At 35.8% G+C, this 14,935-nt stretch overlaps 1 protein-coding gene across 1 annotated transcript; it reads left to right on the top strand.

The window, feature by feature from the left end:
• The first annotated feature begins 5,020 nt into the window (after nucleotides 1-5,020).
• On the top strand, nucleotides 5,021-8,624 carry LOC135122235 (uncharacterized). The gene is made up of 3 exons (XM_064046435.1): nucleotides 5,021-5,481; nucleotides 5,543-8,521; nucleotides 8,582-8,624. The coding sequence occupies exons 1-3, from the start codon at nucleotides 5,021-5,023 to the stop codon at nucleotides 8,622-8,624; spliced, it is 3,483 nt and encodes a 1,160-aa protein (XP_063902505.1).
• Nucleotides 8,625-14,935: the final 6,311 nt, after the last annotated feature.

The raw sequence follows: 14,935 nt of genomic DNA on the forward strand, positions 1-14,935 counted from the left end.
GACGTTTCTGAAGAATTTTAACAGTTTTCTTGTATCTACGAACGCCAGAATGCAAAAAATTGACCTAAACGTCTCCTTTTCCTATTCTGAGTCGATTCTGCATGCTTTAAGTGTGTTTGGTGGCTCAGAACCATCAAAAAACGTTGAAATATAGTTCAAATTCAATAAAAATCGACAAAAATACAGTTTCTAGCTAAAATTTGATGGTTTCGTTGCACTTTCCGGGCCCGTAGGGTATCTGATTGGCTTAAAAGTACAAGAAAACACTTCAAAAGTGACGTTTCTGAAGAATTTTAACAGTTTTCTTGTATCTACGAACGCCAGAATGCATAAAATTGACCTAAACGTCTCCTTTTCCTATTCTGAGTCGATTCTGCATGCTTTAAGTGTGTTTGGTGGCTCAGAACCATCAAAAAACGTTGAAATATAGTTCAAATTCAATAAAAATCGACAAAAATACAGTTTCTAGCTAAAATTTGACGGTTTCGTTGCACTTTCCGAGCCCGTAGGGTATCTGATTGGCTTAAAAGTACAAGAAAACACTTCAAAAGTGACGTTTCTGAAGAATTTTAACAGTTTTCTTGTATCTACGAACGCCAGAATGCAAAAAATTGACCTAAACGTCTCCTTTTCCTATTCTGAGTCGATTCTGCATGCTTTAAGTGTGTTTGGTGGCTCAGAACCATCAAAAAACGTTGAAATATAGTTCAAATTCAATAAAAATCGACAAAAATACAGTTTCTAGCTAAAATTTGATGGTTTCGTTGCACTTTCCGAGCCCGTAGGGTATCTGATTGGCTTAAAAGTACAAGAAAACACTTCAAAAGTGACTTTTCTGAAGAATTTTAACAGTTTTCTTGTATCTACGAACGCCAGAATGCATAAAATTGACCTAAACGTCTCCTTTTCCTATTCTGAGTCGATTCTGCATGCTTTAAGTGTGTTTGGTGGCTCAGAACCATCAAAAAACGTTGAAATATAGTTCAAATTCAATTAAAATCGACAAAAATACAGTTTCTAGCTAAAATTTGATGGTTTCGTTGCACTTTCCGAGCCCGTAGGGTATCTGATTGGCTTAAAAGTACAAGAAAACACTTCAAAAGTGACGTTTCTGAAGAATTTTAACAGTTTTCTTGTATCTACCAACCCCAGAATGCATAAAATTGACCTAAACGTCTCCTTTTCCTATTCTGAGTCGATTCTGCATGCTTTAAGTGTGTGTGGTGGCTCAGAACCATTAAAAAACGTTGAAATATAGTTCAAATTCAATTAAAATCGACAAAAATACAGTTTCTAGCTAAAATTTGATGGTTTCGTTGCACTTTCCGAGCCCGTGGGGTATCTGATTGGCTTAAAAGTACAAGAAAACACTTCAAAAGTGACGTTTCTGAAGAATTTTAACAGTTTTCTTGTATCTACGAACGCCAGAATGCATAAAATTGACCTAAACGTCTCCTTTTCCTATTCTGAGTCGATTCTGCATGCTTTAAGTGTGTTTGGTGGCTCAGAACCATCAAAAAACGTTGAAATATAGTTCAAATTCAATAAAAATCGAAAAAAATACAGTTTCTAGCAAAAATTTGATGGTTTCGTTGCACTTTCCGAGCCCGTAGGGTATCTGATTGGCTTAAAAGTACAAGAAAACACTTCAAAAGTGACGTTTCTGAAGAATTTTAACAGTTTTCTTGTATCTACGAACGCCAGAATGCATAAAATTGACCTAAACGTCTCCTTTTCCTATTCTGAGTCGATTCTGCATGCTTTAAGTGTGTTTGGTGGCTCAGAACCATCAAAAAACGTTGAAATATAGTTCAAATTCAATAAAAATCGACAAAAATACAGTTTCTAGCTAAAATTTGATGGTTTCGTTGCACTTTCCGAGCCCGTAGGGTATCTGATTGGCTTAAAAGTACAAGAAAACACTTCAAAAGTGACGTTTCTGAAGAATTTTAACAGTTTTCTTGTATCTACGAACGCCAGAATGCATAAAATTGACCTAAACGTCTCCTTTTCCTATTCTGAGTCGATTCTGCATGCTTTAAGTGTGTTTGGTGGCTCAGAACCATCAAAAAACGTTGAAATATAGTTCAAATTCAATAAAAATCGACAAAAATACAGTTTCTAGCTAAAATTTGATGGTTTCGTTGCACTTTCCGAGCCCGTAGGGTATCTGATTGGCTTAAAAGTACAAGAAAACACTTCAAAACTGACGTTTCTGAAGAATTTTAACAGTTTTCTTGTATCTACGAACGCCAGAATGCATAAAATTGACCTAAACGTCTCCTTTTCCTATTCTGAGTCGATTCTGCATGCTTTAAGTGTGTTTGGTGGCTCAGAACCATCAAAAAACGTTGAAATATAGTTCAAATTCAATAAAAATCGACAAAAATACAGTTTCTAGCTAAAATTTGATGGTTTCGTTGCACTTTCCGAGCCCGTAGGGTATCTGATTGGCTTAAATGTACAAGAAAACACTTCAAAAGTGACGTTTCTGAAGAATTTTAACAGTTTTCTTGTATCTACGAACGCCAGAATGCATAAAATTGACCTAAACGTCTCCTTTTCCTATTCTGAGTCGATTCTGCATGCTTTAAGTGTGTTTGGTGGCTCAGAACCATCAAAAAACGTTGAAACATAGTTCAAATTCAATAAAAATCGACAAAAATACAGTTTCTAGCTAAAATTTGATGGTTTCGTTGCACTTTCCGAGCCCGTAGGGTATCTGATTGGCTTAAAAGTACAAGAAAACACTTCAAAAGTGACGTTTCTGAAGAATTTTAACAGTTTTCTTGTATCTACGAACGCCAGAATGCATAAAATTGACCTAAACGTCTCCTTTTCCTATTCTGAGTCGATTCTGCATGCTTTAAGTGTGTTTGGTGGCTCAGAACCATCAAAAAACGTTGAAATATAGTTCAAATTCAATAAAAATCGACAAAAATACAGTTTCTAGCTAAAATTTGATGGTTTCGTTGCACTTTCCGAGCCCGTAGGGTATCTGATTGGCTTAAAAGTACAAGAAAACACTTCAAAAGGGACGTTTCTGAAGAATTTTAACAGTTTTCTTGTATCTACGAACGCCAGAATGCATAAAATTGACCTAAACGTCTCCTTTTCCTATTCTGAGTCGATTCTGCATGCTTTAAGTGTGTTTGGTGGCTCAGAACCATCAAAAAACGTTGAAATATAATTCAAATTCAATAAAAATCGACAAAAATACAGTTTCTAGCTAAAATTTGATGGTTTCGTTGCACTTTCCGAGCCCGTAGGGTATCTGATTGGCTTAAAAGTACAAGAAAACACTTCAAAAGTGACGTTTCTGAAGAATTTTAACAGTTTTCTTGTATCTACGAACGCCAGAATGCATAAAATTGACCTAAACGTCTCCTTTTCCTATTCTGAGTCGATTCTGCATGCTTTAAGTGTGTTTGGTGGCTCAGAACCATCAAAAAACGTTGAAATATAGTTCAAATTCAATAAAAATCGACAAAAATACAGTTTCTAGCTAAAATTTGATGGTTTCGTTGCATTTTCCGAGCCCGTAAGGTATCTGATTGGCTTAAAAGTACAAGAAAACACTTCAAAAGTGACGTTTCTGAAGAATTTTAACAGTTTTCTTGTATCTACGAACGCCAGAATGCATAAAATTGACCTAAACGTCTCCTTTTCCTATTCTGAGTCGATTCTGCATGCTTTAAGTGTGTTTGGTGGCTCAGAACCATCAAAAAACGTTGAAATATAGTTCAAATTCAATAAAAATCGACAAAAATATAGTTTCTAGCTAAAATTTGATGGTCTCGTTGCACTTTCCGAGCCCGTAGGGTATCTGATTGGCTTAAAAGTACAAGAAAACACTTCAAAAGTGACGTTTCTGAAGAATTTTAACAGTTTTCTTGTATCTACGAACGCCAGAATGCATAAAATTGACCTAAACGTCTCCTTTTCCTATTCTGAGTCGATTCTGCATGCTTTAAGTGTGTTTGGTGGCTCAGAACCATCAAAAAACGTTGAAATATAGTTCAAATTCAATAAAAATCGACAAAAATACAGTTTCTAGCTAAAATTTGATGGTTTCGTTCCACTTTCCGAGCCCGTAGGGTATCTGATTGGCTTAAAAGTACAAGAAAACACTTCAAAAGTGACGTTTCTGAAGAATTTTAACAGTTTTCTTGTATCTACGAACGCCAGAATGCATAAAATTGACCTAAACGTCTCCTTTTCCTATTCTGAGTCGATTCTGCATGCTTTAAGTGTGTTTGGTGGCTCAGAACCATCAAAAAACGTTGAAATATAGTTCAAATTCAATAAAAATCGACAAAAATACAGTTTCTAGCTAAAATTTGATGGTTTCGTTGCACTTTCCGAGCCCGTAGGGTATCTGATTGGCTTAAAAGTACAAGAAAACACTTCAAAAGTGACGTTTCTGAAGAATTTTAACAGTTTTCTTGTATCTACGAACGCCAGAATGCATAAAATTGACCTAAACGTCTCCTTTTCCTATTCTGAGTCGATTCTGCATGCTTTAAGTGTGTTTGGTGGCTCAGAACCATCAAAAAACGTTGAAATATAGTTCAAATTCAATAAAAATCGACAAAAATACAGTTTCTAGCTAAAATCTGAAGTAAATGTCCTAAAGGAGAGCAACATAGATTTGGTCAAATTGCTGACATCTGGCAACAGTGATGTTTTGGCAACTGCGAAATCTTTGCCATTGGGGAAAGACTCTTATGCTTCGAAGGTTGTTGTTGAGAAAAAAATTGTAGTAAAGCCGAAAAATACTGCACAGTCGGTAACAAAAACTCGTTCTGATGTTCTGAAAAATGTGAATATAATAGAGGAAGAAATTGCAATCACAAAGGTGAAGCCTGTGTCCAGTGGAGGCTTAATAATTTCTTGTAAGGATGAAAATTGTGGCAAAAAATTAAAACAAATTGCTGCAACTAGTCTTGCGCAAAATTACGACATTAGAGAGGTTAATGTTCTGTATCCAAGAGTGCGAGTGGTAGGTATTCCTGCCGGTATGTCTGAAAGTTCATTTTTGTCGTATCTGAAAAAGCAAAATCCCGATTTGATTAGTGAATTCTCGTTTACAAAGCTTATTCGTTTCTGGCCAACACGCTCTAACCGAGATATCTTTCAAGCTGATCTCGAGGTCGATAGCGCAACATATAATTTGCTTTTAAAGTCTGGTCATGTTCTTGTTGGGCTTAATCCATGCTCAGTGTACGATGCGATTACAGTGCCGCGCTGCTACAACTGTAATGGCTACTTCCATACTAAAAAGCAGTGCAAAAGTCCGGTCAGTTGCCCTTTGTGTGCTGATAAGCACACCATTAACGATTGTTCGCTTTACAAAAGTAAATCCGAATCTTCTGACAAGAAACGCTGCATTAATTGCCAATCCTTGCGGAATCGCCGTGAGAACTTAAACATAAACCATGCTGTTTGGGATTACAATGACTGCGAATCTTACAAGATGGCGTTAGAACATTTTAAAAAGGATTTATTTCGTGACCAACCCCGAAACTAAAATCTTTTTCAGAAACAGGCTCAAAGAACAAGGACCGGCATTACCAACTAATAAAAGTTCGTTACTAAATAATAATGAATATTCTAGTATTTCAGAAATTAACTTTTACAACTCATCGTCAGAGACTCTGAATGTTTGTCATCAAAATGTTCGGGGTATTAGATCCAATAAAATCATAAGTACTCTTACATCACAATCATGTATGACCTCCCTTCCACCTACTAATACTTCTCATTTATCTAGCAGCGGAGCTACTCAGGTTCAAAGATCCACCTCCAATAATAAGTTTAGTTTCTCTATTTATTACCAGAATGTGAGAGGTCTTCGTACTAAAACACATGAATTACTTAATCAAACATCTGATGCCGGTTTTGATATAATAGCTTTTACCGAGACATGGCTTTCTGCAGATGTATGTAATAGTGAGTTATTTGAAAACCATTTGTTCAATGTCTACCGTGCTGACAGAGATCCACTTACTACTGGTCTTAGTAGGGGCGGCGGAGTGCTACTGGCCATTGCAAGTGATCACAAAGTTGATCTTCTCAGTCTTCATTGGAAGAATTTTTGCTTTATTGATATAGTTGGAGTGAAGATATCTTGTAAGCATAAATCATTATATGTGTTTTGCATTTATATTTCACAAAAGACACCAATTCTCGAGTTTGAAGAGTTTTTTAACAGTCTTGCTGAATATGTGATAGACCTTGGTCACATCATAATTCTAGGCGACTTCAACTTATATTCATTCAAGTCTAGCATTAGTGCATACAATGATTTTTTATCTTTTACAAACCTGGATCAATGCAACTCTATCCCTAATAACATCAATCGCAGTCTGGATGTGGTTATTCATGATATTGAGCTCACTACATGTGAGGTAAAGCGTGATTTTAACAATATTCTGGAAGAAGACCCCTATCATCCATCCTTAGCTATTTCATTGGAAATGAAACATTTCAAACTCTTCAAAACTCAACTATCTGATGACGTTAAACAATATAACTTTGGTCGAGCTAACTTTACCGCTCTATATGAAGCGCTTCAGAATGTTGATTGGTCCTTTCTTCGACAACAGACTAATATGAACGTAGCCTGTGCTTTCTTTTATTCTAAACTGTATGAAGTTTTGGATAAGTTTGTCCCTAAAATGAAAAAATGTAAAAGAAAATACCCTGTGTGGTTCTCGCCTGAATTAAAGAAAATGCTATTAAGTAAAAATCGTCTCTTTATGCGATACAAAATAAATAAATCCCAATTTTTTTACACCAAGTTTACTGAAATACGCAAACAAAGTAAGACAAAGCAAAGATTAGATTATCAAGCCTATTTAGATAAAATTAAGGACAACCTGAAGGGAGATCCTAAACAGTTTTGGTCTTTTATTCGTGGCAAAAGAGATGGCAATTGTATGCCTCAATCAATGACCTACCTCGACAGGCGTCTTGAAACACAGCAAGAAATTGCTGCAGGATTTGCTGAGTACTTCTCCAGTGTATTTAATTCCCCAGATGATAGACATTCTGAAACAACAGTTCGAGAGGTGTCATGCTGTGCTGTAACGTCGGTCACGATTGATGAGATAATTGGTGCTGGTAGAAGACTTAAGGGGAACAGGTGTGCTGGTTGTGATGCTATACCGGAATTTTTAATTAAGGATTGCATCTACGTAATGGCGGAACCTCTACACTTTATCTTTAATCTTTCTCTGGATACAACAACTTTTCCGGAAGTGTGGAAGGAAGCAAGAGTGGTACCGATCTTTAAGGATGGTGATCGCAATAACATCTCTAAATATAGACCCATTTCAATTCTGCCTAATTTTTCTAAAATATTTGAATACATTTTACACCGTCGTTTGAGCATGTCACTTAGATCGCAGATTACTGAACATCAACATGGTTTTATACCCGGTCGCTCTACTCTAACAAACTTAGCACAGTTTTCTGAATTCTTGTCACAATCATTGGATTCGCGAAACCAAGTGGATGTCGTTTATCTTGACCTGAGCAAAGCATTTGACAAGGTATTGCATACAAGACTTTTGTCCAAGTTGGAGTGTTTTGGTATATCTACACCTTTGCTAAAACTGTTTAGTTCGTATTTAGCAGACCGTCCTCTGCGTGTTGTTATTGATGGTTATGCTTCTGAATCCTACTTTCAAAGATCTGGCGTACCTCAGGGTTCCACCCTCGGGCCACTCTTATTCGTACTTTTCATTAATGATCTTCCTGAAATGGTTTCCCAATCGTTTATATCACTATTTGCGGATGATGCCAAGGTGGCAAAAACGATTAACACTATTGATGACTGTCTTGCTCTACAGGATGACTTACGTAAAATTGACTTATGGTGTGAACAAAATGGTCTGGAGTTGAATCCTTCCAAGTGTTCAATAGTGTCCTACTCTAGAAAGAAGTCTAAGATCCAGTTCAACTATCAGGTCTGTAATTTTCCTGTCAAAAGATCTTCGATGGTAAGAGACTTAGGCATTCTGTATGATGACAAACTCTCGTTTTCAAGTCACATTACAGAAATAACATCTTCATCCTATAAATTATTGGGGTTCGTAATAAGAAATGCCAAGCCATTTAAAGATGTGAGAGTGCTTAAACTTCTATATTTTTGTTTAGTCAGATCTAAACTGGAATACTGCTCCTTGGCATGGTATCCAATATACACTTACCAGTCTCTGGCGTTGGAGAAGGTCCAGCGAAGATTTCTCAAGTTTTTGTTTTTTGTTGAAACTGGAACTTATCCTGAGAGAGGTGTTGTTGAGTCAAGTTTGTTAAATCGTTTTGAGCTAAGTTCTTTGAAACAGAGGAGAGATATTGCTTCTATTAAATTTGTCTATAATCTTGTTCATAACCGTATAGATTGTATAGGACTCACGCAACAACTGTGTTTCTTAGTTCCTCGATTTAATTCACGGCATCAGGAGGTTTTTAAAACTCGTCGTTGTATGACCAATCTTGGGAGAAAGTGTCCACTGTTTGTGAGTTGTAAAAATTTCAATTGTGTCTCTTATGGATGTGACATGTTTTATGACAGTTTGGCTAGCATTTGTGCTACTGCTTCTACCATTTTGTGTTAGGTGTGCTATCTTTTTGTCTACAGTCCGTAATAATTATTTGTTATGTTTGGTCATTTATGTATTCCTTAATATTCTTTTAGAGAGAATAACTATTAAGACTTGTCTTCATTATAGTTAACCAATAATGGAGTGGTATATGTTTAAATAGTGTCTTTGTAGTGTTAAATATTTGGTAAAATAGTAGTTTTCATTGAGTATTTCAGCTGATGGTTATATTAATAGTATAATAACTTTATTGGTTTTGTCCAACTATATCATATTTTCAGTTTTAGCTTTGTTTCTTTTTTTTTTTTTTTTTTTTGGTCTCCGTAATTGGGCTTTTGCCTGTTGGGGCCGTAATTTAATAATAATAATAATAATAATAATAATAAAATTTGATGGTTTCGTTGCACTTTCCAAGCCCGTAGGGTATCTGATTGGCTTAAAAGTACAAGAAAACACTTCAAAAGTGACGTTTCTGAAGAATTTTAACAGTTTTCTTGTATCTACGAACGCCAGAATGCATAAAATTGACCTAAACGTCTCCTTTTCCTATTCTGAGTCGATTCTGCATGCTTTAAGTGTGTTTGGTGGCTCAGAACCATCAAAAAACGTTGAAATATAGTTCAAATTCAATAAAAATCGACAAAAATACAGTTTCTAGCTAAAATTTGATGGTTTCGTTGCACTTTCCGAGCCCGTAGGGTATCTGATTGGCTTAAAAGTACAAGAAAACACTTCAAAACTGACGTTTCTGAAGAATTTTAACAGTTTTCTTGTATCTACGAACGCCAGAATGCATAAAATTGACCTAAACGTCTCCTTTTCCTATTCTGAGTCGATTCTGCATGCTTTAAGTGTGTTTGGTGGCTCAAAACCATCAAAAAACGTTGAAATATAGTTCAAATTCAATAAAAATCGACAAAAATACAGTTTCTAGCTAAAATTTGATGGTTTCGTTGCACTTTCCGAGCCCGTAGGGTATCTGATTGGCTTAAATGCACAAGAAAACACTTCAAAAGTGACGTTTCTGAAGAATTTTAACAGTTTTCTTGTATCTACGAACGCCAGAATGCATAAAATTGACCTAAACGTCTCCTTTTCCTATTCTGAGTCGATTCTGCATGCTTTAAGTGTGTTTGGTGGCTCAGAACCATCAAAAAACGTTGAAACATAGTTCAAATTCAATAAAAATCGACAAAAATACAGTTTCTAGCTAAAATTTGATGGTTTCGTTGCACTTTCCGAGCCCGTTGGGTATCTGATTGGCTTAAAAGTACAAGAAAACACTTCAAAAGTGACGTTTCTGAAGAATTTTAACAGTTTTCTTGTATCTACGAACGCCAGAATGCATAAAATTGACCTAAACGTCTCCTTTTCCTATTCTGAGTCGATTCTGCATGCTTTAAGTGTGTTTGGTGGCTCAGAACCATCAAAAAACGTTGAAATATAGTTCAAATTCAATAAAAATCGACAAAAATACAGTTTCTAGCTAAAATTTGATGGTTTCGTTGCACTTTCCGAGCCCGTAGGGTATCTGATTGGCTTAAAAGTACAAGAAAACACTTCAAAAGTGACGTTTCTGAAGAATTTTAACAGTTTTCTTGTATCTACGAACGCCAGAATGCATAAAATTGACCTAAACGTCTCCTTTTCCTATTCTGAGTCGATTCTGCATGCTTTAAGTGTGTTTGGTGGCTCAGAACCATCAAAAAACGTTGAAATATAATTCAAATTCAATAAAAATCGACAAAAATACAGTTTCTAGCTAAAATTTGATGGTTTCGTTACACTTTCCGAGCCCGTAGGGTATCTGATTGGCTTAAAAGTACAAGAAAACACTTCAAAAGTGAGGTTTCTGAAGAATTTTAACAGTTTTCTTGTATCTACGAACGCCAGAATGCATAAAATTGACCTAAACGTCTCCTTTTCCTATTCTGAGTCGATTCTGCATGCTTTAAGTGTGTTTGGTGGCTCAGAACCATCAAAAAACGTTGAAATATAGTTCAAATTCAATAAAAATCGACAAAAATAGAGTTTCTAGCTAAAATTTGACGGTTTCGTTGCACTTTCCGAGCCCGTAGGGTATCTGATTGGCTTAAAAGTACAAGAAAACACTTCAAAAGTGACGTTTCTGAAGAATTTTAACAGGTTTCTTGTATCTACGAACGCCAGAATGCATAAAATTGACCTAAACGTCTCCTTTTCCTATTCTGAGTCGATTCTGCATGCTTCAAGTGTGTTTGGTGGCTCAGAACCATCAAAAAACGTTGAAATATAGTTCAAATTCAATAAAAATCGACAAAAATACAGTTTCTAGCTAAAATTTGATGGTTTCGTTGCACTTTCCGAGCCCGTAGGGTATCTGATTGGCTTAAAAGTACAAGAAAACACTTCAAAAGTGACGTTTCTGAAGAATTTTAACAGTTTTCTTGTATCTACGAACGCCAGAATGCATAAAATTGACCTAAACGTCTCCTTTTCCTATTCTGAGTCGATTCTGCATGCTTTAAGTGTGTTTGGTGGCTCAGAACCATCAAAAAACGTTGAAATATAGTTCAAATTCAATAAAAATCGACAAAAATACAGTTTCTAGCTAAAATTTGATGGTTTCGTTGCACTTTCCGAGCCCGTAGGGTATCTGATTGGCTTAAAAGTACAAGAAAACACTTCAAAAGTGACGTTTCTGAAGAATTTTAACAGTTTTCTTGTATCTACGAACGCCAGAATGCATAAAATTGACCTAAACGTCTCCTTTTCCTATTCTGAGTCGATTCTGCATGCTTTAAGTGTGTTTGGTGGCTCAGAACCATCAAAAAACGTTGAAACATAGTTCAAATTCAATAAAAATCGACAAAAATACAGTTTCTAGCTAAAATTTGACGGTTTCGTTGCACTTTCCGAGCCCGTAGGGTATCTGATTGGCTTAAAAGTACAAGAAAACACTTCAAAAGTGACGTTTCTGAAGAATTTTAACAGTTTTCTTGTATCTACGAACGCCAGAATGCATAAAATTGACCTAAACGTCTCCTTTTCCTATTCTGAGTCGATTCTGCATGCTTTAAGTGTGTTTGGTGGCTCAGAACCATCAAAAAACGTTGAAATATGGTTCAAATTCAATAAAAATCGACAAAAATACAGTTTCTAGCTAAAATTTGATGGTTTCGTTGCACTTTCCGAGCCCGTAGGTTATCTGATTGGCTTAAAAGTACAAGAAAACACTTCAAAAGTGACGTTTCTGAAGAATTTTAAAAGTTTTCTTGTATCTACGAACGCCAGAATGCATAAAATTGACCTAAACGTCTCCTTTTCCTATTCTGAGTCGATTCTGCATGCTTTAAGTGTGTTTGGTGGCTCAGAACCATCAAAAAACGTTGAAATATAGTTCAAATTCAATAAAAATCGACAAAAATACAGTTTCTAGCTAAAATTTGATGGTTTCGTTGCACTTTCCGAGCCCGTTGGGTATCTGATTGGCTTAAAAGTACAAGAAAACACTTCAAAAGTGACGTTTCTGAAGAATTTTAACAGTTTTCTTGTATCTACGAACGCCAGAATGCATAAAATTGACCTAAACGTCTCCTTTTCCTATTCTGAGTCGATTCTGCATGCTTTAAGTGTGTTTGGTGGCTCAGAACCATCAAAAAACGTTGAAATATAGTTCAAATTCAACAAAAATCGACAAAAATACAGTTTCTAGCTAAAATTTGATGGTTTCGTTGCACTTTCCGAGCCCGTAGGGTATCTGATTGGCTTAAAAGTACAAGAAAACACTTCAAAAGTGACGTTTCTGAAGAATTTTAACAGTTTTCTTGTATCTACGAACGCCAGAATGCATAAAATTGACCTAAACGTCTCCTTTTCCTATTCTGAGTCGATTCTGCATGCTTTAAGTGTGTTTGGTGGCTCAGAACCATCAAAAAACGTTGAAATATAGTTCAAATTCAATAAAAATCGACAAAAATACAGTTTCTAGCTAAAATTTGATGGTTTCGTTGCACTTTCCGAGCCCGTAGGGTATCTGATTGGCTTAAAAGTACAAGAAAACACTTCAAAAGTGACGTTTCTGAAGAATTTTAACAGTTTTCTTGTATCTACGAACGCCAGAATGCATAAAATTGACCTAAACGTCTCCTTTTCCTATTCTGAGTCGATTCTGCATGCTTTAAGTGTGCTTGGTGGCTCAGAACCATCAAAAAACGTTGAAATATAGTTCAAATTCAATAAAAATCGACAAAAATACAGTTTCTAGCTAAAATTTGATGGTTTCGTTGCACTTTCCGAGCCCGTACGGTATCTGATTGGCTTAAAAGTACAAGAAAACACTTCAAAAGTGACGTTTCTGAAGAATTTTAACAGTTTTCTTGTATCTACGAACGCCAGAATGCATAAAATTGACCTAAACGTCTCCTTTTCCTATTCTGAGTCGATTCTGCATGCTTTAAGTGTGTTTGGTGGCTCAGAACCATCAAAAAACGTTGAAATATAGTTCAAATTCAATAAAAATCGACAAAAATACAGTTTCTAGCTAAAATTTGGTGGTTTCGTTGCACTTTCCGAGCCCGTAGGGTATCTGATTGGCTTAAAAGTACAAGAAAACACTTCAAAAGTGACGTTTCTGAAGAATTTTAACAGTTTTGTTGTATCTACGAACGCCAGAATGCATAAAATTGACCTAAACGTCTCCTTTTCCTATTCTGAGTCGATTCTGCATGCTTTAAGTGTGTTTGGTGGCTCAGAACCATCAAAAAACGTTGAAATATAGTTCAAATTCAATAAAAATCGACACAAATACAGTTTCTAGCTAAAATTTGATGGTTTCGTTGCACTTTCCGAGCCCATAGGGTATCTGATTGGCTTAAAAGTACAAGAAAACACTTCAAAAGTGACGTTTCTGAAGAATTTTAACAGTTTTCTTGTATCTACGAACGCCAGAATGCATAAAATTGACCTAAACGTCTCCTTTTCCTATTCTGAGTCGATTCTGCATGCTTTAAGTGTGTTTGGTGGCTCAGAACCATCAAAAAACGTTGAAATATAGTTCAAATTCAATAAAAATCGACAAAAATACAGTTTCTAGCTAAAATTTGATGGTTTCGTTGCACTTTCCGAGCCCGTAGGGTATCTGATTGGCTTAAAAGTACAAGAAAACACTTCAAAACTGACGTTTCTGAAGAATTTTAACAGTTTTCTTGTATCTACGAACGCCAGAATGCATAAAATTGACCTAAACGTCTCCTTTTCCTATTCTGAGTCGATTCTGCATGCTTTAAGTGTGTTTGGTGGCTCAGAACCATCAAAAAACTTTGAAATATAGTTCAAATTCAATAAAAATCGACAAAAATACAGTTTCTAGCTAAAATTTGATGGTTTCGTTGCACTTTCCGAGCCCGTTGGGTATCTGATTGGCTTAAAAGTACAAGAAAACACTTCAAAAGTGATGTTTCTGAAGAATTTTAACAGTTTTCTTGTATCTACGAACGCCAGAATGCATAAAATTGACCTAAACGTCTCCTTTTCCTATTCTGAGTCGATTCTGCATTCTTTAAGTGTGTTTGGTGGCTCAGAACCATCAAAAAACGTTGAAATATAGTTCAAATTCAATAAAAATCGACAAAAATACAGTTTCTAGCTAAAATTTGATGGTTTCGTTGCACTTTCCGAGCCCGTAGGGTATCTGATTGGCTTAAAAGTACAAGAAAACACTTCAAAAGTGACGTTTCTGAAGAATTTTAACAGTTTTCTTGTATCTACGAACGCCAGAATGCATAAAATTGACCTAAACGTCTCCTTTTCCTATTCTGAGTCGATTCTGCATGCTTTAAGTGTGTTTGGTGGCTCAGAACCATCAAAAAACGTTGAAATATAGTTCAAATTCAATAAAAATCGACAAAAATACAGTTTCTAGCTAAAATTTGATGGTTTCGTTGCACTTTCCGAGCCCGTAGGGTATCTGATTGGCTTAAAAGTACAAGAAAACACTTCAAAAGTGACGTTTCTGAAGAATTTTAACAGTTTTCTTGTATCTACGAACGCCAGAATGCATAAAATTGACCTAAACGTCTCCTTTTCCTATTCTGAGTCGATTCTGCATGCTTTAAGTGTGTTTGGTGGCTCAGAACCATCAAAAAACGTTGAAATATAGTTCAAATTCAATAAAAATCGACAAAAATACAGTTTCTAGCTAAAATTTGATGGTTTCGTTGCACTTTCCGAGCCCGTAGGGTATCTGATTGGCTTAAAAGTACAAGAAAACACTTCAAAAGTGACGTTTCTGAAGAATTTTAACAGTTTTCTTGTATCTACGAACGCCAGAATGCATAAAATTGACC

The sequence above is a fragment of the Zophobas morio genome, unplaced genomic scaffold (assembly GCF_036711695.1).
Source record: "Zophobas morio isolate AGI-343-1 ecotype UQ-CSIRO unplaced genomic scaffold, CSIRO_AGI_Zmor_V1 ptg001008l, whole genome shotgun sequence".
NCBI classification, from domain to species: domain Eukaryota; kingdom Metazoa; phylum Arthropoda; class Insecta; order Coleoptera; family Tenebrionidae; genus Zophobas; species Zophobas morio.

What these genes read in the sequence shown, in the direction of transcription:
- LOC135122235 (XM_064046435.1), top strand. Translation starts at nt 5,021, where the DNA reads ATGTCTGAAAGTTCATTTTTGTCGTATCTGAAAAAGCAAAATCCCGAT. An exon ending in TGCGAATCTTACAAGATGGC is followed by an intron (nt 5,482 to 5,542) that starts GTTAGAACATTT and finishes AATCTTTTTCAG; the next exon opens with AAACAGGCTCAAAGAACAAG. An exon ending in CTTGGGAGAAAGTGTCCACT is followed by an intron (nt 8,522 to 8,581) that starts GTTTGTGAGTTG and finishes GTTTTATGACAG; the next exon opens with TTTGGCTAGCATTTGTGCTA.